This window comes from Bubalus kerabau, chromosome 23 (assembly GCF_029407905.1).
Source record: "Bubalus kerabau isolate K-KA32 ecotype Philippines breed swamp buffalo chromosome 23, PCC_UOA_SB_1v2, whole genome shotgun sequence".
Taxonomy (NCBI): Eukaryota; Metazoa; Chordata; class Mammalia; order Artiodactyla; family Bovidae; genus Bubalus; species Bubalus kerabau.
In genome coordinates this window covers 28397730-28425695 of record NC_073646.1, presented here as the reverse complement: position 1 = coordinate 28425695, position 27966 = coordinate 28397730, and the positions used below count along the sequence as shown (strand labels likewise).

General features: G+C 49.9%; 1 protein-coding gene across 1 annotated transcript; it reads right to left on the bottom strand.

Annotated features, from left to right (window-relative positions):
* Nucleotides 1–813: 813 nt before the first annotated feature.
* On the bottom strand, nt 814–27443 carry ITGAD (integrin subunit alpha D). Its single transcript, XM_055562169.1, has 30 exons — nt 27398–27443; nt 25982–26087; nt 23763–23866; nt 23557–23627; nt 23302–23416; nt 18885–19015; nt 17844–17989; nt 16895–17048; nt 16646–16796; nt 16019–16092; nt 14417–14546; nt 14149–14291; nt 13851–13991; nt 13569–13778; nt 12606–12736; nt 12329–12486; nt 10920–11074; nt 10560–10691; nt 8176–8249; nt 7798–7939; nt 5442–5555; nt 5251–5330; nt 5061–5144; nt 3034–3112; nt 2769–2876; nt 2592–2669; nt 2283–2396; nt 2048–2149; nt 1530–1640; nt 814–1087 (listed from the first exon to the last, which is right to left on the bottom strand). Exons 1-30 carry the CDS (start codon nt 27441–27443, stop codon nt 971–973), a joined length of 3501 nt encoding a protein of 1166 aa, XP_055418144.1. The 3' UTR covers nt 814–970.
* Nucleotides 27444–27966: the final 523 nt, after the last annotated feature.

The window sequence follows — 27966 nt, the reverse complement described above, 5'->3', positions numbered from 1 at the left end:
ACCTATTCATGATTAAGGCTCTAGGTTGTAAAAGGCTTTCACATACACTGATTTCTCATTATAACCCTGAGAGCAAGGTATAATTTCGGTTCTCTTTTCTCCAGAGGAGGAATTTGAGATGCTCAGAGATTAAATGACTGAAATTCAGGCCGCTCACAGAGGCCCGGTGGGAACTCAGGGCTGCAGGCCCTGAAGTAACCCGCGTTGCCTGACACGCCCTGAGGGCCTCTCTGAGTTCCCGCTGTGTGGAGACGATAGTGATTTCAAACACAGATCTACAGACCCATGTGAGAGGCTTCTTGAGCTAATTCTGGATTTGGAATATTTCAGTCATGCTCTACACCATCGTTCACGGGTCTTCTGTATTATTTGGGGGAAGTGAGATGCTTCTTTTCTGGAAGTCTGATTCTCCTAGCTTCTGGGGACCCCATTCAAGGGTTCACGCTCTGGATATTTCATTCACCTTCTAGGACAGTCAGCTCACTTGTCATTACAAGGGAGCCTGAGCGGAAACCCATGACCAACACACACACACACACAGAACTACTTTTGGCCTCCTCTTCTAACACTGTTTACAGTGCACTTATGCTCACAGGTCCCAGTCAACTGAGAGAGTAAGAAACATCTCTACCCACGAGCAGCCCCACCCTCCTAGAACAGCGCTGAGGGTCCTGGATTAGCGCTCTTCCTTACAGCATAGTTATCTTATAAGCATCCTCATTTAATGTGACAGTTCTTATACATAAGAGAATTCACATTGGCATCATGCCCGCGTCTGTGAAAAGTGGGTCATCACTGAAGAAGTCTGGTGGATATGGGAAAATATAAAAATCTTTTGGCCCCTTGGGAAGATGACTTGGCACCTGGTAAGTTGCTCAGGCCTGTCCCCACAGAAGTTATTTTCCCGGAAGTGGATTGGTAGGTGAAGCCAAGGTCAGCCAATAGGAATAGACATAAATGAGAAAGTGGATTATTCAGACAAAGGTGGATCTGGGGTCTCATTGTGGATATCTTCCCCGTTGAGTGCAGCAGTGTTTTCAGGCTTGTTACCCATCATTTCTTTGTATTGACGTTTGAAGAAGCCACACTATGAAGGGAAATAAATCAGAAAATCTGGATAAAGGGGCAGAATGGGAAGTTGGGAGTAGGAGGAAGCTGAGACAGAAGGGAACTAAGTGGCCTTGTACTTGTGTGCTAGGATACTTATGTGAACAACAGTTACCACCGACTGAGTGTTTGCTGTGTGCCGAGCTCTGATCTGTACACATCATTCATAGATTCTGCATACGCTGGCCTCTTGTCTGTCTTGTTTCAGCCATTCTGTGATATAGGCATTGTTATCATTTCAAAAATGAGGAAACAGGCTCAGAGAGGTTGGGCAACTTGCCTGACATTAAACGAGTAAGAGCCAAAATGTGTACCTAGACCAGCCTGACTCCATTGCCTGAGTTCTTCCCTCTATACGATCCTGTCTGTGGGAGGGCAGGGCCGGACGCTGGTCGTCTCAGGAGTGGGATGAAAACACTCACCTTGTACAGTAAGGCTGTGATGAGGGCCAGGAGCAGCAGTCCTCCCATGGAGCTGCTCACAAGGAGGGGCATGGGGCTGTAGACCTCATACTCTTCTAGCACCATCTCTACCTGATTTGGGGATTTGGGGGTCAGAAAGTATCAGGCCTCCCACATTCCCTTTTTTTTTTTTTGGACTGCATCAACAGCATGTGGGATCTTAGCTCCCCGACCAGGGATTGAACCCTCTCCCGCTGCATCCTTGCATTGGAAGTGTGGAGTTTTAACCACTGGACCACCAGGGAAGTCCCTCAGTTTCCCAGTCCTTAACTCCCTTCCTTCATCAGGCTCTGCCTTAAGAGGTGACATACAGAAGCCCTCATGGGCTTAGGGACGATTGTCCCATCCAGGGGCCTCCATCCCTTCTTCCTCTCTCCAAATTTGCAAGCCCTGCCCCGCCCCCCAACCACTCAGCATCACAGATTTAGCATCAGGAGCCCCCTGACCAGCCCAGCCACTGCCTACCACACGGTCATTACCTGGGCTCTCAAAAATGCCTCCTGTCCTGAAATCTGGGTGTACACGGATCTGTTGAATGTGACTTCAGCCATACTCACGACCAATGTCTTCTTCTGCAGCAACTGCAAAAGAGAGAGCTGGGAACTAGCTCTATAGGGGGCAGGGGGGCACGCAGGCAGCTCAGGGATAGAGAAACACCCTGGCCTAAGGGGGCACAGACACTTCAAGCCCCATCTGAGTCGAGGAAGGATGTACCTGGCTGGCCCAGCCGAAGCTGAGGTTGCCCTTCAGGATGAAGTCAAGTTCCTCCTGGACGCCGAAGGAGGGGATGTCACAGCGGAACCTCAGGCAGTCAGCGATGGAGCAGTCCTGGGAACAGGAGAAGAGTGAAGTTGAAGAGGATCTTCACTTAAGCAGGAACCACAAGCGAGAATGAAATCTAGCTGATTTGGGGATGGAGAATAGATAAACCATCAGAGGACATAAACATGGCTCTGAAGCTTAGCAGTCCATTTCCCGGGAGCCTCCAGTGCCCAGCTAGTCCTGCAGTGGGACCTTTCTCACCAGCACAAGACTGCTTGGCATCTGGGTCTGGAAGTCCGGCTGCTGGGGAGGTTCCCTCTCTGACACACAGGGGAGACTCTAGGGAAAGAGAGAAATAGCTACAGGATGATCCGCTGGTTGGAGGGTATGGGCATAGTGGGATCAGACTCTAGGGAGTGACGGAAGGCAGGTAGGCACCTGTGAAGGGGCCACCAATGCCACATCCCACACAACCACACCATTCAGCAGGATGGGGACCCAGAAATGAACGCTGATGGCCAGTTCACGCTGACTCAGGTTATTCACCTGCAGAAAACAGAGACAAAACATGACTGTGGTCCCTGGAGCATCCCAAGTCCCTCCCCTTTCCTGGCTCCAGCTTCCAGCTCTTCTCCATCCTTCCCCCATCAGCTCCCTACATCCCCACGGTAGGGACAGACGTGGATACTCTCTGGCCTCTCACACGATATCGATGCTCAGCTTCTCTTCTGCTCTTCTGGTCAGAAGCTGAAAAATTGAAGTACTTGGTGGATTCTTCTTGCCTGGAGAGAGAGAGGGCTTATGGGTGAAAAACAGCCCGGGGACCATCCTTGGTTGCACCTGCTGGGGAAGGGGCCCAGCAGGTGACCCAGGGGATCGGTGATGGTCCCCACGTGCCTGGGCAGCCTCAACTTTAGCCTCGGTCAGGGAGCTAGATCTCACATGTGCAACTGAAAGATCCTGCATGCCACAACTAAGACCCTGTGCAGCAAATAAATAAATATTTAAAGAGGGGGTATAACAATAACCATATCATAGACCTAATAGGAGGGTTGGGCTTCCCTGGTGGCTCAGATGGTAAAGAACCTGCCAGCAATGCAGAAGACTCAGGTTCAACCCCTGGGTTGGGAAGATCCCCTGGAGAAGGGAATGGCTACCCACTCCAGTATTCTTGCCTGGAGAATTCCATGGACAGAGGAGCCTGGTGGGCTACAGTCCTTGGGGGTCACAAAGAGTTGGACATAACTGAGGGACTAACACTGCTACTAATAGAAGGGTTAAGTTATGTAAATACAGGTAAAGTACTTAAAACAAGGCCTGGCATGTCATAAGTTTATAAATGTAAGCTCTTATTGTGAGTTTTAGTGTTTTCCCATGGATAGAAGGGGAAATTCACACACAGAGTTTGGAAGGGCAATGACACTGCTTGACCCCACCCCCCAGTTCCCCTAAAAATTGGTACGTCAGCAGCAGCAGCAAACTCTGTCCCATGGCAGTATTATAAGCTTATGACCAACTCTAAAGTCTCTGGAGTTTAGCCAGGTAGGTGAAGCTGTCTTGCTTCTGGTCTGGCCTGTCCCTGCTCCCTCCACCACTTTCAGAGCCCAGAGCAGCAGCCATTCACCTGCCTTTCCTGTGGCCTGCTGAGGCTTGTGCTCTTACAAACCACCCCTATAGTTTCGCACATCTCTGTTCTCCCCTGAGTTTTGTGAAAGCAAAGACCTTTCTTTGCTCTGTGTGGTCACAGACCATATCCTGTTAGAGACAAGCTCCCCACTTCAGAGTATTCAGAAAAGCCTCAGTTCTTAATCTAGTAGATCCAGTTCAGCGTATTTGTGTTTGGCACAAAGGCTAGAGTTGGCTTCATGTTAAAGGAAGTCTACACCTTGGAGAGGGAAGAGAGGATGCATAGGGGTGGCAAGGTGTGTGTGTGTCCCACCAGCAGGTCAATTCATCAGAGGAGAACCAAGAATTATGGGATATGGTGGTGCAGTGGATAAGAATCTGCCTGCCCACGCAGGGGACACAGGTTCGATCTCTGGTCTGGGATGATCCCACATGCTTTGGGGCAACTAAGCCCGAGTACCACAATTACTGGGCCTGCCCTCTCGAGCTCGTGAGGCACAATGACTGAAGTCTGCACGCTCTAGGGCCTGTGAGCCCCTGTGTGTCAGCTACTGAAGCCCATTTGTCTGGAGCCTATGCTCTGCAACAAGAGAAGCCACAGCAACTAGAGAGTAGCCCCTGATGTCCAAAACTAGAGAAAGCCTACAGGCAGCAGAGAAGACCAAGTGCAGCCAAAAATAAATAAACAAATAGCAAATAAATATAGCAGTAAAAAAAAAAAAAGAATTATGGGACATGGTGTGCTTAATTGCTCAGCTGTGTAGGACTCTTTTCGACCCTATGGACTGTATCCCACCAGGCTCCTCTGTCCATGAGATTCTCCAGGCAAGAATACTGGAGTGGGTAGCTGTTCCCTTCTCCAGGGGATCTTCCCAACCCAGGGATCAAATCCAGGTCTCGTGCATTGCAGGTAGATTCTTTACCATCTGAGCCACCAGGGAAGCTATGGTGCTATGCTGTAAGTATATAGCTGATCAACAAGAATTTTCATGTGAGAAATCAGAGGGGCTAACTTAGTTACTCATCCTCAAAAGAGCAGGCTGGCTTGCAGGAGGAGGTACTAGGTTTGGAAGAAGGTCCAAGGGGAGGACAGGGATTAAGTACCTGCTGATCACTGTGTAGACAGCATATTTCACTGGGAGCTCCAGCTGGGAGGTGGTCTTGTTGGATGTAGGTTTATTATTTTCACTGGAGGGAGAGAAGGGTGTCTGGTTGGGAAGGAACCCAGGAAGAGTCTCTGGCTGGAGCATGGAACAGGAGAGAGAGAGACACACCCTACCTGGCCTGAGCTCACCTGCTTATGTTGGCACTGAGATGAAACTTATCTCCTAAGGTGGCCTTGTAGGAGACATCAAATGTGACTATGAAGGTGCCCTGAGGGAAAAGAAAGAAGGGTTGAGGATGGGGAAGGCCATGGTGGAGAGAGGGAAGGAAATGGGGTCAGGAAGAGGGAGAAGAGCAATGAGAGTTGGAGGAAGCTCTGACCTTAATGCCCTCACGGAAGATGGGGTGGTTGATGCTACAGCTGCTGCTCTTCAGGCCCTCGTTTCCGGTGGGTACTGCCTCACATGCCAGGCGCAGGGGACGCTGACCAGGTTGCTTCAGAGGAGAAGGAATTTTTAAAAACTTAGCCACATGCATATACAGGCTGGATGCAAAGCAGTGGTGGCATTGCAAAGCTGTAGGGGAAGCTCTCAGTAAATAGTTCTGGGAAAACTGGCCCATACAAAACAAGCAAACAAACGAACGAACGAACACTGGATCCCTACCTCACTCCATGCATTAGAATAAATCCCAACTGAATTAACAACTTAAATGTAAAAGGCAAAATCATAAATCTCTTAGAAGATAATAGAGGGGAAGGTCTTTATAACCATAGAGTAGGGAAGTACTTCTTAAACATGATACACACATAAAATACTAAATACAAAGGAAAAGTTTGATAAAAATCAACCACAATCAAATTAAGACCATCTAGGGAAGGAAAGCCAGTTAATCCTAGAGGAAATCAACCCTGAATGTTCATCGGAAGGACTGATGCTGAAGCTCCAATACTTGGGGCACCTGATATGACAAGCTGACTGATTTGGGAAAGACCCTGATGCTGGGAAAGCAGAAGTGGGTAGAAGAGGATGAGATGGTTAGATAGCATCACCAACTCAACAGACATGAATTTGAGCAAACTCCCAGAGATAGTGGAGGACAGAGAAGCCTGGTGTGCTGCAGTCCATGGGGTTGCAGAGTCAGACACGCTGTAGTGACTGAGATCTAGAGAACAAACGTGGTCCCCAGTGGGGAGAAGAATGAAGGGAGGAGCATACAGATCAGGTGTCAGAGGTGCAGACTACCATTTATAAAATAAATAAGATGCAAGGATATATTATGCAGCACAGGGAATATAACCAGGGTTTTATAATTTTAAATTGAATGTAATCTATAAAATACTGAATTTTTATCTTGTACACCAGAAATTAATATAAGATTGTAAATCAACAGTACTTTAAAAGTTTCAGAAAAAAGGAACATACAATATATTTCCTTATGGCAGAAAGCGAGGAGCCTCTTGATGAAAATGAAAGAGGAGAATGAAAAGGCTGGTTTAAAACTCAACATTCAAAAAACAAAGATCATGGCATTTGGTCCCATTACTTCATGGCAAATAGAAGGGGAAACAATGGAAACAGTGACAGACTTTATTTTCTTGGGCTCCAAAATCACTGCAGATGGTGATGCAGCCATGAAATTAAAAGACACGTGTTCCTTGGAAGAAAAGCTATGACCAAGCTAGACAGCATATTAAAAAGCAGAGACATTATTTTTCTAACAAAGGTCCATATAGTCAAAGCTATTCTTTTTCCAGGGGTCATGTTGGACCAAAAAGAAAGCTGAGTGCGGAAGTATTGATGCTTTTAAACTGTGGTGTTAGAGAAGACTCTTGAGAGTCCCTTGTACTGCGAGGAGATCAAACCAATTAATCTTAAAGGAAATCAGTCCTGAATATTCATTGGAAGGACTGATGCTGAAGCTCCAATACTTTGGCCATCTGATGTGAAGAACTGACTCATTGGAAAAACCCTGATGCTGGGAAAGACTGAAGGCAGGAGAAGGGGATGACAGAGGACGAGATGGTTGGATGGCATTGCCAACTCAATGGACATGAGTTTGAGCAAGCTCTAGGAGTTGGTGATGGACAGGGAAGCCTGGTATGCTGCAGTCCATGGGGTTGCAAAAAGTCGGATACGACTGAGTGACTGAACTGAACTGAACACGTTTCCATATATATAAAGTTCAAATATTGGCAAAACTCAACAGCGTAAGCTAGGGATATATTTATGGGTGGTAAAGAAATACAAGGAATTGAGTATTACAAGGCAGAATAGTGATTACCTTTGCAGAGAGTATGAGGTTAGGATGAGGAAAGTTATATAAAGGGCTTCTGGAGGTGCTAGAAGTGCTTTATTTCTTTTCTTTCTTTTTCTTTTTATTAATCTTTGGACTTTGCCATGCAGCATGTAGCATCTTAGTTCCCCGACCAGGGATTGATCCCCTGCCCCCTGCATTGGCAGCACAGAGTCTTAACCACTGGACCACCAGGAAAATCCTCCCCATCTTTTAAATTTATTATTATTTTAAAAAATCCTTTGGAGTGCTTTATTTCTTCATCTAGATGTTAATTGCATAGATTTTTGCTTAATATTTAGTTATTAAACTATACATATGCCCTGTGCACTTCTCTCTTTGTGTGTGTTGTATATTTCATCATAGAAAAAATTAAAGGAACCTATCATAACCTGGAGCAGGAGAGAGGTCCCAGCCACTGAAGCCCAAGGGAGCTGTTTACCTGGGTTGCTAACGTGCGTCGATAGGACAGCCCTGCTGGATAGTAGAAGCTGATCACCGTTCCATAGGAATCCTCGCCCTCATTGGACACCATCACTGCAAGATTGAGCTCCAGGGAGCTCCCCACCACCAGGGTCTCCAGCCTGAACAAGGAAGGACAAGATTGGAAGAGAGACTCCGCGGAAACAGGTTGGAATTGAATCAGGAGTGGGGGCAGGGCTGTGGGAACGCATGAGCTACTTGCTGATGACCTTCCCGTCAAAAGCACTTCTTTGTTAGAAGGAGAGGCAAAGGGAAACACAGGGACTTCCCATCCTATGAGGATGGGAGCCTCCAAAGCTTTAGTGTATGGCTATGAAAGGAGACAGAGCACACTCACCCTAAGAAGCTCAGGTTGACACTGAGGTCCCCTTCACAAAGGTGATCTTGCCCACAGTTCTTCTCAAAGGGGAGCTGCAGCAAAACAGTACATTCTCTTCCCATCCGTGTCTCAATCCATCCCCAGTCTCATTAGGAACACTAGTCAACACTGAGCATTACTGAGCGCCCACCCTGTGCTAGACTCTGTCCTGGCACTCACTGTCCTAGACTCTGGCAAGGAGGTGGGGCAGACAATGCGAAAGGGGCAGTTAGGATATAAGAGAAAGAGAAGACAAGGTCCTTGGCTTCAAAGAACGTAACGTTTAGTTGAGGAGTCAAATTCAACTGGAACAAGCGTTCAGCAAACATTATTAACAGTCGACAATGAGACAGGTTCTGCACTCAGAAAGGTGGCAACTGCAGGTGAATTAGACATGGTGCTTCTTACATTCAAGGAACCTACAATCCCGAGGGATCCACAGAAGTAGAGGCAGATGGCTATCAGTCCAGTCACGTGGTATTTGGCCTGCTATCACCATGACACAGTAGGAGGCCAGAGAAGAAGTGATGTGCTGAGCAGTGGTTTTCGAAAGAGAAGCAGATAAGACTGGGGCTCTGGGGATGACGAGATCTTTCAGGTAGAGAGAAGATGTTTTTCCAAATAAGAAATATGACATGCAGGAAGGATATAGAAATCAACTGCCAAACCATGTCTTCATCTGTTTATTATGCTGCCCTTACTAGGAACACTATGAGCAATTACAGGTATCTGTAGTCACTTGACAGGGCCTCCTCTTGAAAACAGAAAGGAACTGTAACATGAAAAAGAAAGACAGACAACATGGACAAAGACATAGAGGTAGAAAGGAGAAAAGTTGGGGGACTTCCCCAGCAGTCTAATGGTCAAGACTCCATGCCTCCTGTTATATGACACAGGGGGCTTGGGTTGGTGCTCTGTGATGACCCAGAGGGGTGGGATGGGAGGGCTGGAGGAAGGCTCAAGAGAGAGGGGATCTATGTATATTTATAGCTGATTCATGTTGTACAGCAGAAATCAACACAACACTGGAAAGCAATTATCCTCCAATTTAAAAATTTGCATATGACTAGAGATGATCGTGCGGAGAAGGCGATGGCACCCCACTCCAGTACTCTTGCCTGGAAAATCCCACAGATGGAGGAGCCTGGTAGGCTGCAGTCCATGGGGTCGTTAAGAGTCGGACACGACTGAGCGACTTCACTTTCACTTTTCACTCTCATGCATTGGAGAAGGAAATGGCAACCCACTCCAGTATTCTTGCCTGGAGAATCCCAGGTACAGAGGAGCCTGGTGGGCTGCCGTCTATGGGGTTGCACAGAGTCAGACACGACTGAAGCGACTTAGCAGCAGCAGCAGCAGCAGCAGAGATGATCGTGAAGTCACTCAGAAAAAGACAGATACCACCTGATATCACTTATATGTGGAGTTTAAAATATGACCCAAGTGAACCTATCTATGAGACAGAAACAGAATCAAGAACATAGAGAACAGACTGGTAGTTGCCAAGGGGGAGAGAATGGAGAGGGTTGCATTGGGAGTTTGGGATTAACAGATGCAAATTGGTATATACAGAATGGATAAACACCAAAGTCCTACTGTATGGCACAGGGAACTATACTCAATATCCTGTGATAAACCATAATGGAAAGGAATATGAAAAACATGCATATGTATGTATAACTGAGTCGCTTTGCTGTACAGCAGAAATTAACACAACATTGTAATTCTACTGTGTGTGTGTGTGCGTGCTAAGTCACTTCAGTCGTGTCCCACCCTTTGTGACCCCATGGACTGTGGCCCTCCAGGCTCCTCTGTCTATGGGATTCTCCAGGCAAGAATATTGGAGTGGGTTGCCTTGCCCCCGTCCAAGGGATCTTCTCAACCCAGGGATCGAACCCTCGTCTTCTACATCTCCTGCACTGGCAGGCAGGTTCTTTACCACTGGAGCCACTTGGGAAGCCCAATTCAACTATATCTCAAAAAAAAAACAAAAACAAGATTCCATACTCTACTGCAGGGGGTGCAGGTTTGATCCCTGGTCAGGGAACCAAGATCCCATGGGCCAAGTGACATAGTCAAAATAAAAAAAAATTGATAAATAAATTAAAATTTGGGTTTAAAAAAATAAAAGAAAAAGTTCAAAGGGTCTGCAGAATGAGAACCAGAGAGTTTATGTTGGGGCAAAGTGGATAATCAGCCGAGATGTGGGTAAGGCTACATGCTGGGCCGGGCTGTGGGAACAGGGCGGAAGCATGTTAGATGTGATGTGGTTTCGTGGGCACCTGGGAGCCACCCTAGGTTCTTCAGCACACAGAGACACAGCAAGAGTCAGCACGTCCCTGGGACTTCCTAGGAAGACTCACAGAGGCTGTGAAGAGGTCCTGGGAGCCCACAGCCAGCACGGGGCGGAGGTTCTGAGATGAGGCGATGGGCTCCCCAACCAAGGAGAAGTTGAGTCGCAGGATAATGGGGTTCACCATGTCCTCCACACAGTCCTGGAGAAGAAGGAGCTTTAAAGAACCTGCTTCCTCCTCCTTACTGGCTACCCCGGTGAGGTTTCTCCTCCACCACATCCACGCCGTGGAAAGCCGGTTCCCTAGCCCCAACTTTCTCCTCTCCCACCCCAGGCTCCCCGCCTTTCCTGCCTCATTCAAGAGGGAATGGAGGTGTCAGAGGCTGGCCCTGGGCTCCTTCTTCCCTCTCCCAGAACCCACAGTCCTCACTGGTATAAGCAGCTTCATGGAGTCACAGTGCTCTCCCAGCCCCAGGGTTTTTCTTCGAGTCAAAGTCCAGTTCTTGGTCTCACCAAAAACAGCACGAGAAATCAGCCGACCTGGATCCAACGCCAGATCGTATGTGACAGAGCTTTGGACGTCACCTGAAGCAGAAGGGATGGAAGACGAAAAGTGAGAGAAACGCGAAGATTCTGTTTTCATTTTTTCATGCAATGGAGATTCGCTGAGCAGTTTCTGTGGGCCACGAACTGTACCAGGTGCTGGGATACAGGTGGAGAAGATGAAGAAATATGGTCCCTGCCCTCGGGAGCTCCCAGCCTAGAAATGGAGACCAGCACGAAGGACATAACATCATAGTGTGATCCCTGCAAGGGCCAGATCCTCAGTGGTACCAGAGAAGGCTTGCTAACTCAGATCTGGCGATCAGAGATGCCTTCCTGGATGGACCTTGTCTGAGCTCTAACCTAGAGGATGAGCAGGGGTCAGGTGAAAAGTGGGGAGGGGAAAATCCCATATTTGGGGAACAGTGGCTAAGACCAGAAGGGAGAGGGAGGCTGGTACATTAATTAAAAACTATACTGAGGAGGGCTTCCTGGGTAGTTTAGTGGTGAAGAATCTGCCTGTCAATGCAGAACACACAGGTTTGATCCCTGATCTTGGAAGATCCCACATGCTGTGGAGCAACTGAGCTCATTCGCCACAACTTCGGAAGCCCTAGTGCCCTAAAACCTGTGCTCCACACCAAGAGAAGCCTCTGCACTGCAACTAGAGAAAAGCCCACACAGCAAGGAAGACCCAGCACAGCCAAATATAAATAAAAAATTTTTAAGTGTATGGATGGAATTCCCCTGCAGACCAGTGGCTAGGACTCCATGCTTTCACTGCTGGGGGCCAGGAGTTTGACCCCTGATCAGAGAACTAAGATTTAGCAAGACCCTTGGTGTGGCCAGAAAAAAAAGGGGGTGGGGAGTGCTTGGAGTAAGGGAGGCTGGAGAGGCAGAGGGGCCAAATTAGTGGGGTCACAGTGGGCAAGAATTTTAGTCTTTATAAATGCAACATGGGAGCGGGTGAGGAGAGGTGAACTGTGTTCAGGACCAATCAAGGTAACTACACCCAGTGCAGAGTGGGTGGGAGGGAGCAAGAATAGCCGTGGACACAGCTCAAAGTGGGCTGGATGGAGAAGCCTTGTTCTCTGGCAAGGTGGAAAAGAGGGCAGACCTCCGATGTATCCTGGAGAAGGAACCTAAAGGCCTGGGCGTGGGAAGAGGGAGGGAGAAGAGCAGTTGGGTGGATGTGGAGGTGAGATCGGGGTTCCTGGCTCCATTCTGCCCTGAGGATAGGGCTGCGTAGGGGCGCCTCTGGGAGGTAAGGGTCTGGTCTACCAGGAGGAAGCTCACCTAGGCGATCCTGTGAGCTTTTGTGGATGGTGAGACAGACTGTGGCTTGTCCAGCTTCCGTGGTGGTGGTCAGCTCATCCCAGCACTGATACACAGCCTTTGTCACCTCCGGGGGTGTGAATTTCATAGTCACGTTCACCTTCAGCACCGGCAGGCTCCTGAGGGTGCATGAGGGGCTGAGGACCGGCCTCTGGCCTCCGGCGGGGAAAACGAAGGAGGGGGCAGCTTGGTGAATCAGACGCAAGCGGCAGGCAAGGGGGGAGGGGGGAGTTGTCACCTGAGCAGTAGCGCATGTCCCTGGGCCCCCACAGCAAGGTCCACCAGTCCATCCTGTGTGAGGTCCTGACCCCCACTCAGCGAACGCCCGAAATAATGGAGCCCCAGGGAGAGCTGGGAGCCTGCGATCCGCTGGCCAGAGAGAGAAAAAAGAAGTGCAAGTTAGGGGAAGGGGATGGGAAAGGTTTGAGAAGGAAAATTTGGAAAGGACACTGAATAGAGTAGTTAAAGAGAGGGGAGGGGACATCCCTGGTGGTCCAGGGGTTAAGATTCCACGCTTCCAGTGAAGGGTGCACAGGTTTGATCCCTGGGTGGGGAACTAAGATCCCACATGTCACAGGGCACAGCCAAAAATACAATAATAATAAAAAATAAAATTAAAAAAAAGAGGAGAGGAGTGGAGAGCAAACAAAATGAGGTCCCCAGGGTCCCCAGACAGAGATCGGAGCACTTTTGGTCCAGTGAAGACCTTGAGGATGCAAGTTAATGACAAAATCAAAGCATAATGAAGACAGCATAACAGATTCATTTACTTGTCCTCTGTACGTTCATTCATAAATATTGGAGGAATGGACAGCTTAGTGCTGTCCTCGAGTTATCTTTACAAGAAGTCAATGGAATTTGCTGATCCTTTTATGTTTCACAGAAGGAAATCAAGCTTCACAGAGGTTAAGTCAGTCACTTGCCTAAACCTGCACAGCCCACAGGGCTGGTCAGGCATTCGACCTGGGGCCTGTGATCTCTTAACCACTAAGCTGCCCACACAGTTTGAAGTCTGTTTGGAGTCAAAGGAGAGAAGAGAGAGCCTTTGTGCTTAGCTGGGCCAGCGGCAATTCAGGGAAATAAAACACTAAAAGGAGCAGGGGAATGGTCACTGCCAAGACTGGGACAGGAGGTGGCATCAGTGAACCTAAGACACGGGAGAGGAGGTGAACAGAACAGGTTGAAGGCTGGGGAGCCTCACCTGGCTGTGGGAGGGGCTGATGCCCAGTTCTGAGGTTCCGTGAAACAGGTACACAGCACCCTGGTTCTCCTGCTCTCCCGGGGCCCCAATGGCCACATCCGCCAGCCTGTCCCCATTCACATCTCCCAGCACTGTCAGGGCTGCCCCAAAGCGGCTCCAGGGGTGGCCAGGCTCCCCTCGCAGGACAGCATCACACTGCCACTTAGTCCTCTGCAGAACGGAATGGTGTCAGGGCTCACCCACAGCCAGACCCCACCCAGTCCGGGTCTCATCACTACTCACCCCCCGGGGAAATGGGCACACGGACACCTGGCCCCCCTGGGTCTGCTCGTAGAAATGAGGGGCCCCAATGAGGACCAGGTCAGAGCTTCTATCTCCATTCACATCCACGGAGCAGAGGGAGGCCCCGAAGTAGGAGCCGATCTGGAAGGCAGAGTTGGGAGTCATCCTGTCTGCCCTCTGCCAGGGTCACGCCCTGGGCCAAGTCCCGCCTCTCCCCAGACACCAACACCTCCCCCAGAGGCCCTGCACCCCTTCCTCTCCTCCTTCTCTGCCCCTGGAGACCCCCTCCACACTCAACCTGGGTCCCTGTGACTTCAGCCTGCGGCCTCCATTGCCTGGACACCTGGGTGAAGAGGACCACCTTCCCGGTGTGCTGATGGCGGGGGGCCCCCAGGATCAGGCTCTGTGTCCCCCTCCAAAGGGCCAGCTCTGTGGAGTAACCTGAAGGGGCCAGGGTCAGCACCAAGACTTCCCCACCCCTGTCCCCTCACCCCCCACCCCCGGAGCCCCTGTCCTTCCCAGGCAGCCCATCTTCTGCCCAGTCCCCAACCACAGCCTTGTCTCACCCAGATACGAGTCCCTCATGTCCACGTGCTCCTGGGACATGTTAATGAAGGTGGGGTTCTTATTTTGGGGGTACAGGAAGGCACCTCCAGACCAGCTGAAGCTCCCCACAGCCCCCAGAACTGGTCCATCCTGGGAGAAAAGAAAGGATTCCAGGGGTGAGCAGGTGGGAAGAAGACAGCCTATTCTGAAGAAATGCCTGCCGCTGACCCCGCCCACTCATCTGGAATTCTCTCTTGTCACTTCTAGCTCTCATCAGCAGCCTCGTGTCCCTGACTCCTACATCTCTCAGTCTATCCCCACTACCACTGTCAGCGCCACCCCAGCGCCTCTCACCCACTGTCCTTTCTGCCTCCTCGCTTGTTCTCCTCTGCTTCATCTACCGTCCCAGAGTTGGGCTTTTTAAACCTAAATGTGCAGCCACTACCCTGCTGGCAAACCAAAGTGACTCCCTGTCATCAAACCCCCGGGGGTGGCATTTAGCATCCTTCTCAATCAAGTCTATGGAGTTACCCTGTGTTCCAGAACACACCAACCCTCTGACCTGGACACTCCTCTCTCCTTTTTCTGGGACTCAGCTCCTCTCTCTGGAGGAGTCAACCTCAAAGTTACGCCTGTGAGATGTTCCTGGCTCCCTCAGAAAGTGCTAGGCATTTCCTCTTCTGAATACTTTGTTTATTGCCTTTTCAAACTCTTGATTATGGCTAACTTAGGACATATACAAAAGTCAAAAGGAACGTGTAATGAACCCATTAGTACCCGTGACCTAGCATCACTGATTAACTCATGACAAACCTAGTTCCATTTCTCTGTCCCCCTCAATTGCCCTCAAAATTATTCTGGGTAAGGGGCTTCCCTGGTGGTCCAGGAGCTAAGACTCTGCACCCCAAACGCAGGGATCCAGGGTTCATTCCCTGGTCAGGGAACTAGATCCTACATGCCACCACTAATACCTGGTGCAGCCAAATAAATACACCAATAAACATTATTCTGGATAATATCCTTCTGGATATTTTGAACACATACCTCCTTTCAGACAACTGTCTGTCTCTATCATTATTTTGAACTGAACTGATCGTCACTTCTCTGGTCTTTGTGGTCTGGTCTTTCTCAACCTTTCAGCCCTCTCTCCATGCTGCCCCTAGCTCCCTTTGCTCTGGCTGCGCTGGCCCTTCTCTCATTCTAGTGTAGTAACCCCATTCCTGCCTCAGGACCTTGGCACCTGCTGTTTCTTCTACCTGGAGCAATTTCTCCCTAGATATTTCCAGGCCTCACCCTTTCTCATCATTCAGCCTCAGTAGTTATTCCTTAGCCCTCCTCTGATCACCTCTCTTCTTCTATTGCAGTGCTTAGCACCATCTGAAAGTCTCATTTCTTTGTTTTTTTATCATCTCCTCCCACTAGTTATGCATTCCAGGAAAGCAGGGACCTCAGCTATCCCATTCTCTGCTGTGCTTCTAGCACCTATATTCACTGCCTGCGTGTCTCTCCCAGACTAGACAGTGAGCTTGAGGATTGAGTCCACTTTCTTGTTTATTCTGAGTCCCGGCTCCCAGCCTCAGGCTGGTGCCTGAAACTCTTAATCAAGCACACGCTCCACCCACCATTGTGAGGATGGAACTGAAGCCTTCTTGAGACATCTCATGCTGGAAGGAGCTACTTGTCCTCGACTGTGTTCCTGTGGGGGAAATGGGTCATTCAGGCTCCCAGAGACCTAGAGACGGTGAGGATTCAGAGCAGAGAGAGGAGAACGTGGTTTGGGGCTTGGGTTCTGGGTAACGATTCGGGGCGAGCTAGAGTAGGGATCCAGAAAGAGGACTCTTGGACTGCAAGGAGATCGAACCAGTCAATCCTAAAGGAAATCAACCCTGAACGTGCACTGGAAGGACTGATGCTGAAGCTCCAATACTTCGTCCACCTATGTGAACAGCCGACTCATTGGAAAAGACCCTGATGCTGGGAAAGATTGAGGGCAGGAGGAGAAGGGGGCGACAGAGGATGAGATGGTTGCATGGCATCACCGACTCACTGGACATGAGTTTGAGCAAGCTCCGGGAGATAGTGAAGGACAGGCAAGCCTGGAGTGCTGCAGTCCACAGGGTCGCAAAGAGTTGGACATGACGGAGCTACTGAACAACAACAACACGGGTAGGGACAGATCCTCCAGACTGTGGGGGACAACTGGATCTCGGCTCTTTCAGTTCCGACACCCAAACTCACTCCCCATTTACCCTCAACTGCAAAGATCTTCTCCTGAAGCTGCTTTTGGATGCTGCTGAGTGCTGCAAAGCTGTCCACCTTGAACACATGGTCCTCCGAAGGCATGGAGCCAATGATTTTCAACTCCTCCTTGGCAGCGTGTGCCTGGAAAGCATCTCCCACCTGTGGCAGAGAGGCACATGAGGAGGAGGGGCCCGCCAGCCCTTCTACCTGGGGGAGGTGAAGGCTGAGTCTGGGGGAGCCAGGAGGAAGGCACGCACCCCAATAGCGTAACGGATGATATTGGCTTTCTCTGCCTCGGGGATGACGTCTTTGTATTCCAGGGTGTCTTTAAATTTCTCCCCATCTGTGATGACAATGATGATTTTCCTGGCACTCTTACGGGCCCCATTCTTACTGTGAAATAGTTCTCTCCTGTTAAGGAAGAAAGGGGGATAACTCTACTGAGATTCTGGGAAGCATTCATTTGCAGCACCAGAAGCTCCTCTGGAGAGACCGCAGAGGCCTGGTACCCTGAGACTCAGGCATGTTAAGTCATCGATTCATAGTGACAAAAATTACTGGCCCCAGCATCTAAGCCGTTTTCTTCCTGGGCCACCTGATCCCCAGTATTGGGCAGGCACGCAGTAGTACATAGAGAGCAAGAATGGAGGAGGGATGAGGAAGAGAAAGGAGCTGAGTGGGGAGAAAGGCCCAAAGAAGACACTTGGCAATAATTCCTGAGTCCAGGGAGGTAAAGAGGAGCTGCATTTTTTTTTTTTTTAAATAAAATCCACAGCCGTTTATCTCCGACTTCTTGGGCAGAAGCACTGCGCTGTTATCTTGTTTAATCCTTCCAACCAAGTTGTGAATTTATCCTCATTTCACAGTTTTCCAAGACTTAGAAAAAGCCTATTACTCCAACGGTGACCAAGGTAGCAAGCCGGGAGCTAGGTTGGGAACCGAGAAGCAAACCCAAGTGGGCTCAGAGTCCAGCCAATCCAAAGCCAGGCAAAGAGGAAACACACCGCAAAGGAGTCCGGCCCTCGCCCTGGCTCAGGGGATTGCAACCAGCGAGGGGACCAGAAACACTCCAGGAAGACTCCGCCTGCGCTTCCCCGTGAGCCCTTTCTCCAGATCCTCCTTCAAACACTAGAAAGGGCTGGGCAGACCCAGCGCCAGACAGCGGCGGGGAAGCATTTTATCCGCAGGTAGCGGGTCGGAGCTTACACCACTTTCCGGATGCCGGTGGCTGTGAAGGTCAGACCATTCAGCTGGACGATGGGATCCACCAGGCTCTGAGAGCTCCGGCTGGTCCGAAATTGGTTGAAGGTGAAATGGGTCTTCATAAGGTTTGAATATTGCATCAGCGAGAACTGTGAAGGCCAAGAAAAGGGCCCTGGAGCTCAGGAGTTGTTTTTGTGTGTGTGTGTGTTTTTTAGTAAATTTTAAATTTTGGAATAACTTTGCACTTAGAAACCATGTTCCACGTGATTTTGAGGCCTGACAAGTATATATTGAAACCCAGAAAAAGAAAACTGGAAAATCAAAGCTAAATATTGCTTCTTTCATGGTTTACAAAGAATAACCTTGCCGACTACCGTATTTGTTAAATTTAGATTAAAAAAATTTTTATAATATGCAAAATCAATTTGAAGTCTATATTTCCTTGTTTCTCAAGAATTAATGGACTTCCTAGGTGGCTCAATGGTAAAGAATCCACCTGCCAATGCAGGAGACTCAGGAGACGCTGGTTTGATCCCTAAGTCGGGAAGATCCCCTGGAGAAGGAAATGGTAACCCACTCCAGTATTCTTGCCTGGGAAATCCCATGGACAGAGGGGCAACAAGAATTTACACACACACACACACATATACACACACACTGGTTACTGGGAAATAAAATAATAAGATAAATCATGAGTTATATGGAAAACATGATAAAGAAATCATCAATTATTTGGCCAAGTTACCTTCAGTCAAATTTCACAGCAAAATTATTAGATATTCCTTTCAATGTATTTAAATAGCAAAAACCTATTTCCTGTGACACATGGGGACATAGTAAATGTGATGGAGGAACCTCCTCTCAGGTCAGGTCTCCAATTGGCCCTGCATGGGGACCATGCCTTGACCTTGGACCGTAGCTTCCTCAAGGCACAGGCCTATCGATCCTGCCCCCAGTGACGCCAGGCAGCCTCCCAGGTTGACCTTCCCAGAGGTAGACCCTCCCCCATCCTACTCCCCAGGCCTCAGAGGACCTAGTCTTCACCTGCGTGTGGGTGCCCTTGGACCGGTCCATCACAGCTCTGACGAAGTTCTTCATCCGTTTAAAGTCTGTTTGGTCAATGCTGCCAGAGCCATCAATCAAGAAGGCGATGTCAATCTCTTGATTTGGACACTCTGCAGAGAGGGAGAGAGGAATCAGAAACGCATGTGTGAGGGGACTTCCTTGGTGGTCCGGTGGTTAAGAATCCTGCCTGCCAATGCAGGGGACATGAGTTTGATCCCCTATCCGGGGAGATTCCATATGCCTCGGGGCAACTAAGCTGTGCACCACAACTCCTAAGCCCATGCACCCTAGGGCCTGTGCTCTGCAACAAGAACAGCCACTGCAGTGAGAGGCCTGCACACCGCAACTGCAGAGTAGCCCCTGCTTGCTGCAACTAGAGACAGCCTGCGCGCAGCAACAAAGACCCAGCTCAGTCAAAAGTAAATAAATAAATTTAAAAACAAGAAACTCATGTGTGGGTCCCAGCCACTTCCTGGGGCCCAGAAACCCTTTCTGCTCCACAGAGTCAAGGAGCCATTTTTGGCACAGGGACCAATCCCCACACTATCCACAGAGGAGGTCCAAATTTGTTGTCTCAGCCCCTTCTCCCTTTAGCAGACTCCTTGTTTCTCCCCTCCTCCCACAAGGCTTACAAAAGGGGAGAAAGAAGTAGAGCGTGGGGGCCGGGTGGGCTCCTCACTCTGTTAGTCAATAAATATTTATTGATTACACATGTCAGAGATACTGTGGCATGCATGTGTGTGTGTGTGTGTGTGTGTGTGTGTGCGTGCGCACACGTGCGCTAAGTTGCTTCAGTTGTGTCCAACTCTTTGCGATCCTATGGACTGAATGTAGCCCAGCAGGCTCCTCTGTCCATGGTATTTCCCAGGCAAGATACTTAAACATTGCCGTTTCCGCCTCCAGGCGACATTCCTGACTCAAGGATTGAACCCCTGTCTCCTGCTTGGCAGAGGGATTCTTTACCATGTAACCACCTGGGCACCCACACAGGATTATCGCAAAGATAAAAAGAATGGATATGTCAGCGCTGCTCTCTCCATTCGTCCCACCCTGTCCTTCCCGTGCTGTGCCCTATACAGCACAGGGAGCTCCTAGAGGGGTGGGATGGGGGAGCGGGAGGGAGGCTCAGGAGGGAGGGGATATATGATCACACACAGCTGACTCACTTTGTGGTACAGCAGAAACGAACACAACAATGTAAAGGAGTCCTACTCCAATTTAAGAAAGGAATGAATACGGACCTGAGGTACTTAAGACAGGGCTTGGCGCCCCATAAGGGATAGGTGTTATCACCATCACCACCACATACCAGGCATTTTTCTGTGCCCAAGGACACACCTGGAACACATGTTAAGGTGTGCTCCCAAGACCTGTCCCCCATCAGGATGGACGTGCTCATTCCCAGCTGTAGGGAGTTGGCTGTCAATGGCTCCCGATGGAGTTCCTCCCTAGTGTCACCCTACTCAAAAGGGAGGTGTCTTGCCCAAGGTTACACTTCCTGCTCCAGGGGGCAACCTGTACCCAGCCATGCTCCAAGCTCCCGGTGGGGCGGCTGAGGCCTCTCACAGTCTACCCTCTCCATCTACTACTCAGTCCTGCTTCCCTCATACTCTCATGGGGGTTGCTCCTGAGAATATTCTCAACGGAGCCTCAGAGTCCGTCTCTAGGGAAATCTGATTGAAGGCCAGAGTTTTATAAAAAAATCTCATTCCTGCCCTTGTGGAGTCCACACAGTAGTGGAGAGACACAGCATATGCACATGAAGAAATAAGACATTTCAGGCTGTCCCCAGACTTACGTAGGGGGTTGTGGTCTCCGTGCAAAACCCAGCTGATGCCTCTACCAGCACCCCACATCCTGTGTTGGTCTCGGGGTGCTAAGAGATCAGGCCACCACAACGTTGAGGTGTGAGGCAGAGCTGTGGCAGCTGGCCTCAGGTCACTGAAGCAAAAATGCCTTCTCCCAGCTCCCACTCCTCCCCCACCCTGCCTGCTCAACCAGTATCACCAGTGCTGAAAAGAAATGGAAGAATGGAAGGTCACTTTCCTCCCCGCTTCCTTGGAGACTAGGAAATCCAGCCACCCACAGGGCAGGCTGAGTGTGTGCTCAGGTGCTCCCAAGCTGGGTAGCTGGTGTTCTCTGTAACCATATCTTGTACTCATACCCACTTTTTTAGCTGCATGACAAAATCCCCCTCCCCCTCCACATGCTCTCTCAGACCAGGCCTGTGGCCAGTGCCCTTGAAATGTCACTTCTGTTTCTTGCTCTTTTTATTGTATCCCACAGCAGGCACCTGGCTGTAGCTGATTGCCTTCTGGAAAAAGAACCAAGCCAGTCAGGCAAGGTTGGTTCAAGCTCTGGGCTCTGCCACTTCCGAAAGTGGAAACTCATCTCTCTGAGCCTCAGTCTTCTCATCTATAAAATGGGGATCATCCTGGCCTCCACGAGGATCTTATGAGGACCTAGAAGGGGATGCACACCCAGAACCCAGTACCCAGCACTGCCTGGTGCACAGTCCTTCCACATCTATTCAAACCTGCCTTGTCTGCACCAGTTTTACACATGTATGTCCCATTTTCATCAGACATCACACTCATAAGCCCCAGAAACAACTAAGAGAAGACATTTACCACTTAGCGTTCAAATCCACCTCTCCTGCCCTGCTGCACAGACATCCCCAGTGGGGCCTGGGACCCACAAGAGTCTTTGCCACTCTCTCTGTCCCCTCTGTAGACTCTGCTCTCACAACTTTGTCTGGGGGCTATTACTGCTGCTGCTTCACTTTTGGCTAAAAGCCCACGAAGTCTGGGTTTCTGTTTTCTCTGGGCCAAAACATATGCCTTGGGACTCCCCTGGTGGTCCCATGGTTAAGAATCTGCCTGCCAATGCAGGGAACATGGGTTTGATCCCTGGTCGGGGCGGTAAGACCCACATGCTGTGGGGCAACTAAGCCTGTGTGCCGCAGCTCCTGAGCCCAAGCTCTACAGCCCGTGCCCCGCAAAAAGAGAAGTCACTGCAGGGAGAAGCCCACACATCACAACTAGAGAGTGACCCCTACTCACTGCAGCTAGAGAAAGCCTGCTTAGCAATGAAGACCCAGTGCAGCCATAAATAGATAGATAAGTAAACAACAGCAACAAAACATGTGCCTTGTGCGGTCCCTGGCTCTCACTGGGGGCCCATTGTTTCCTCTGATGCCACGCACAGGGTTGTTTATCTGTGCCTTCCTCCTGGTCCAAACAGATAGTCTTCAGTTAGAAAATCAGTCATAAAGGCAATCACATACACGTGCCAGGCTGGAGTCTAAGCACTTAGACATGTATATTAAATCTTTTAAATTCTAATAACCACCTCAATTATTAAGTTCCATTTTACCAATGAGGAAACTGAGGCCCAGGGAATGAAGCCACTTGCTCAAGGACACAGAAGATGAACTTGTAAAGACTGACCCTCAGAGGACTTCGCTGGTGGCCCAATGGTTACGAATCTGCCTTGAAATACAGGATACTTGGGTTCAATCCCTGGTCTGGGAAGATTCTACATGCCTCGGAGCAAGCCCATACACCACAACTACTGAAGCCCATATGCTCTAGAGCCCGGGAGTTGCAACTACTGAGCCCCTGTGCTGTAACTACTGAGACCTGTATGTGCTCTAGAGCACGTGCTCTGAAACAAGAGAAGCCACCACAATGAGAAGCCCTCCAACTGCAGCTAGAGAGTAGCCCCTGCTCACCACAACTAGAGAAAGTCTGTGTGCAGTAATGAAGACTCAGCACAGCCATAATTTTTTTAAAAAGGAAAGAAAGAAAGGAAAAAAAAAAAAAGACTGACTCTCAGAGAGAGAGACTGCTGCAGGGCCCGCCTAGGCACCATTCTCTGTGGGAGACATCAGTGCTGGCAAAACTGTGCCTCACACTCCCCGTGATCAGGTCCTTTTCTGCCCTTGTAAGGGGAAGAGTGAGTCTGGGTGTGTCTTGGCAGACTAGCAGAATGCCCCAGGACTGCCTCCCTCTTGGATTCTTGGATCTATGGTCCTCACCTCACGTTTTCACCACCCAAAACCCTTCCTCTGGAAACCAGGAGGTACCCCAGCACCTGCTGGCTGATGTGGGACCCTCATGCCTCCTGCAGCAGCACCCTGAGGCTCCTTCCTGCCCCGTCAGAGTCATCATGGCTCGCCCAGCTTAGGGGGTCCCGCTGCAACTACACTTCCTGTTGGGCCAGACTGTGCCCCCAGCCCCTGCTGAGCTTGCTGAGCCCTCTGGGAGGGCGCCCGAGGCACAAGAGGCGCAGGAAAACAAAGACCTAGAAGGTGGAGACCCAAGTTTCATGCTCTGCTCGCATGAGTGGTTCCAGTACACGCTCCACCCAGAACTGGTATCTCTGGGGGACCTACCTGGCAGGGCGGCGGGGACCGTCCGGATGATCTGCAGGTGGGAGCTCAGCAGGAGGCAAGTGCCTTTTAGGTACATGTTCTCCCCACAGGCTTTGTGCACGGTCGGGCCGCAGGCCTGGGGGCAGAGGCCTGTGTGGGTGAGGGGGCCCCCATAACACTACCCCACCTTTTCCCTCAGCCCCAGCCTCCTCTCCCCCCCAACCCCCTGTCAACCTATTTCTCCCTCAAGACCCTCCAGGACCCAGAAACACTCACCAACAGCTGGGAGAGATGGGTGGAGGCCGCCAGGGACAGGCCCAGGGACATGTCCACAGCCTCTGAGGTGGCTGAGAGGGCAGACACACAGGGTCACACCCATGGGTACACCCTCACTTGGGGGCACAGTCCGGGCTGGAGGCTGAGGAGGGGGCAGTCCTGTGTAGGAGGGTTGAAGGACCCAATCCCTGGGGCGAGACACTCACTGTTCAGCGAGATGGGCCGACACCGACGGGTGGCAGGCGTGCAGTCGTACAAACGTCCTGTTTTGTTGACTGTGACCACCTCCAAGGGGGCTCCCACCACGAGTCTGGAGGTACAACCAGGACAGACAGTCGCAGGAGGGGTGGGAGCATGGGGCGCTTTGGGTGAAGAAGTGTCATGGGGAAGTGAGATTTCACGAGGGGAGCTCTCGGCCTGGGACTGTGTGAGGCTACTCAAAATCAGGGCCTGAGCCTAACCCACAGAGGCTGAAAGGCCATGCTGGGCTTTCTGTTTGCCTGTTTGGGTACATGTGCATGTATATAAATATACGTGTATTTGTGTATGCAAATAGTTGTGGAGTTTGTATGTGTGTGTTTTAACATTCGCCCAGAATAAAACTATTCAGAACAAAAAATAGCATTTCCCAACCACAAGTCAGTGCAGTTTGTCTTCTAGGAGCCATCATTCTGAGAGAGCCATTATTCCAAGAAATAGGTCACCTCAAGTTAAATGGAAAAATGTCCTGAAGCCAATAGATAATTCTGTAATTAATTGGACTATTTATTTATTTACAATTTTGTTTATTTATTTGGCTGCTCCGGATCTTAGCTGCAGCAATGTGGGATCTAGTTCCTTGATCAGGGATTGAACCTGGGTCCCCTGCATTGGCAGCATGGAAGCCTTAGCCACTGGACCACAAGGAAATTCCCAAACCGGATAATTTAAATATGATAAACAATTTAATTTAAAGCAGCTGTATCAGAAACTGCTTCATATCATTTATATTCATTTATAAATGAAACTGTTTATTTGCAAAACACCTTGGGAGGAGAGAATTTTTTAATTTGGAAAAATGTTCTCATTACCAACAAGCTCACTATTCAGATGAGGGAACTAGACAAATACTAATATATTTTAACTGATTAGCCATGCAAGACTTGTTGAATTGGCATTTAAAGATTCATTCTAGAGGACCATTCCCTTATGGAAACCTGAAATCCTTGTTTGTCTAAGACTTGAGGATGACACTGAATCAGGTGGTTGGAGATGTAGCCATTTGGTTTCTTCTGGCACAATCGGGTAAATAAACTTTTAGTCTTAAACTATTGACCTACGGGGTTTTTTTTTACCCCAACCCATTCCTTACATGTCAGCTCAACCTTTTCATTATCACTCAGCAGAAACCAGGAAAAACAGTAGCTTTGTAGCAATCAGAATGTCATCCAATTATATTATATACTTGGTTGGAAAGTCACTCAGTTGTGTCCGACTCTTTGTGACCCCATGGACTAAAGTACTGGTGAACGGCAGATAATCAAGTTTCATTTTTGAAAAAAATAGGGCCTGAACACAAATTGATGGTAAGCGGGACAGAAGCTGTCTGGATTTGTTGGGTGTTGTGTGGTCGTGTGGGGCTCAAGGGAAGCCAGTGGGGGGATGTGCTGGAGAGATTCTACATCTTGTTATAAGTGGTTGTTACCTGGATACACATATGTGAAAAATTTATTGAGTTGGACCTTCTAGATTCGTGCATATCAATCTCTGTGTTATATGTCAAAACAAAGAAAATAAAACTCTAGGGCCTGACATCTGCTTCCATGTCCTCAGCCTGCCAGTCGAGGAAGAAGGAGGAGGGATGTACATTTAGGACTCAGTGACCTCTGTGTGCTTCTTGACCTTCTTGGCTAACTGAAACTTCCTGTGCTCTCAGGGTCATTGCCAGTGCCACTGCCTCTGTGAAGTCCTCCTGGAGTTCCGTCCTGGGTTTGACGTCTCCCTTCCTGTGGCTCCCAGACTTTGGTTATGCTTGCATCACATTGTGACTTCAACTCCTTGGGTCTCTGTCTCTGGGACCCAAGAATGTGCCCTTCTGGAGGCAGCGTGGGTACATAATTTGCTGATCCCAATGCAAAATAAAATTATGAGGCCTCCCTCCTGTTCTTGGAAAAAAGATTTTATCTCCCTTTCTTCTACAGGCCCTCTCTGCTGTCCTGGTGTTTCCTATTTGCTATTTAGTGTCACACTCCTTCATACACCAGGAATACAGCATAGATCCTTAGAGTCTGAGCAAGCCAGGTACAGCAGACCCTAACCTTGCCCGCCTCATGCAGGTGTTGTGGACAGGTTTGTAGCCCACGCTGCCCTTCCTCCAGGTAGTAGGAATCAAAATGCCAGCCTGCAGGCCAAGGGGGCGGAGTTGAGGAAAGTGGGCGGGGCCTACCTAGATCTGTCAAACTGGACCACGCTCTGGCCAAAGCCGGCTCCGTCCTCTCGGAAGACCAGGGGCTCCTCCACATCCAAGTTGAATCCATGATAAGAAGCCAGGCCTGAGGAATACGTGGAGATGGGGGTGGGGAGAACAGTCAGAGAAGCTCCTTCTCCTTTGGACCCCTGACTTCTCGGGGTCTTGACACCCACCACGCTCAGCCCTGATTCCCCATCTGCCCGGGAGAAAGGCATTCTTATCATTGCCACCCATGTGGTTCCCATGTCTCCTCCTCCCTTAAAAATAGTCTAATTACAATACAGAGGGCAACCATCCAGAGAAATGCCCCTCACCCACAGTCTGAAATTAGGCCAGTCACCTCCTGGTAGGTTAGACAGAGCAGAATATCCCTTAAAGATAAAGTGACCAGTACAATTTATTGTCTAAACTGGGACCTCCCAAGAGGGGAGGGGGCACCATTAATAATTACACCAGGGACATTGGTACTGCCTCCAGGCAAACTAGGGTGTATGGTCATTCCATTTAAAAACTGTCCTGCTCCATCTTCCCATTAGGCTTGGGGAACAGACTTAGAATTCTGTGATTTATTATTTGTCATTTTGTATTCTCCATGTCCTTGTTCCTGGTGCCAGGCTCTAGGAGGACAAGGACAGCCCCACCTGCCTTGTCTTGGCGCCTGGAACAGTGCCCAGCCCTAAGCAGGTGACTTTAGCATTTACTGACTGACTCTGAACCACACAGCATGTCACTGACACAGCCAGGATTCCAACTCCCTCTCCCTTGGGATTCTTGACTCGTCCCAGTGGCTAAGCTAGAAAGCCCCAGGGGAAGACACTTTACATTTCAAGAGCTTTTCCCAACCCCTTCTCTCCCAATCAATCACCTTTCCTCTCCATTCGTCCTAGAAGCCTGGTTGTCTCTGGATGGAGGAGCTGCCTCCAGCCCCAAGAGTAGGGAAGCTTTAAGGAGACCAGGCATCAGCACAGGCAGGGACAAGGAGGATCCAGACACCTGAACCCTGGGGCTCTGGGCAGAGGCCAGATGTTTAGGGTGCTGGTCCTTACTGGGGCCACATGCAAGGGAGCCTCACGTCCGACATCTTCCTCACAAAGGGTGATTCTATTCCTAGTCTGGAAGCGAGACTTCCTCTGGAGAGGAAGGGAGACAGAAGCCATGGGCAACCTGGAGAGCAGCTCACCTTCCACCCAAGCATAACCTGTGAGCCTACTTCCCTCAGCTTTGCCCAGCTCCTGCCCCTCCCCAGATTCCAAGCCATTCCTCCCACCACACCAGACTGGACAGGAGTCCTCTCCTTTTACTTCAGCTCCTCCTGCCTGGCCTACCAGGCAGAGACCACTGCTCGCCCAACCCACAAGAAGGCTTCTCACAGCCCCGAGGAGCCCCACTCACCAGTCAGGAACAGCACAACTGCAAAGGCCATCCCCAAGCAGCTCATCAGAGAAAAAGAGGAGGGAGGGCTGGCAGCAGAGCACTGGAGGGTGCTCAGTGTCTCCGGGGGAGTTAAAATAACGAGTCAGGGCTTGACGTGGCAGGAGGAAGGCTCAGTGAGGAAGTACTTGGTTATTTATAAAAAGGCGGGGGCCAAAGACACCTTGGGGCAAAGCCCCCATACTCCTTCCCATTCTACGTCCAGGGAGTTGGCTTCCCTGGCTGTCCCAGACCACCCTCCCCTGGCCCTTGAGACCTACTTGATGCCCAGGGTCCTGGGAACTCTCTGGGGCCTCAGGAATCGGGCTACATATGAGTGGAAGAGGCAGGACAGAGGGCTGCAGAAGACCCTCTGCATGGACATGAGCCTGGAGAAGAGCAGACCACTGCCTGGGTACTTGGGGGGGCTGGAGCATGGCTGAGGGTGTTGTTTAAAGAATCAGAGCCCAGGGAGTTCCCTGTGGTCCAGTGGTTAAGACTTCACACTTCAAATGCAGGGAGTGAGGATTCGATCCCTGGTTGATGAACCA

Coding starts and splice junctions, on each gene's coding strand:
- ITGAD (XM_055562169.1), bottom strand. CDS start 27,443: ATGAGCTGCTTGGGGATGGCCTTTGCAGTTGTGCTGTTCCTGACTG. Junction 7,940..8,175: donor GTCAACCTGAGCTTCTTAGG/GTGAGTGTGCTC, acceptor TTCCTTGTTCAG/GCTGGAGACCCTGGTGGTGG. Junction 2,670..2,768: donor CATTGGTGGCCCCTTCACAG/GTGCCTACCTGC, acceptor CTCTTTCCCTAG/AGTCTCCCCTGTGTGTCAGA.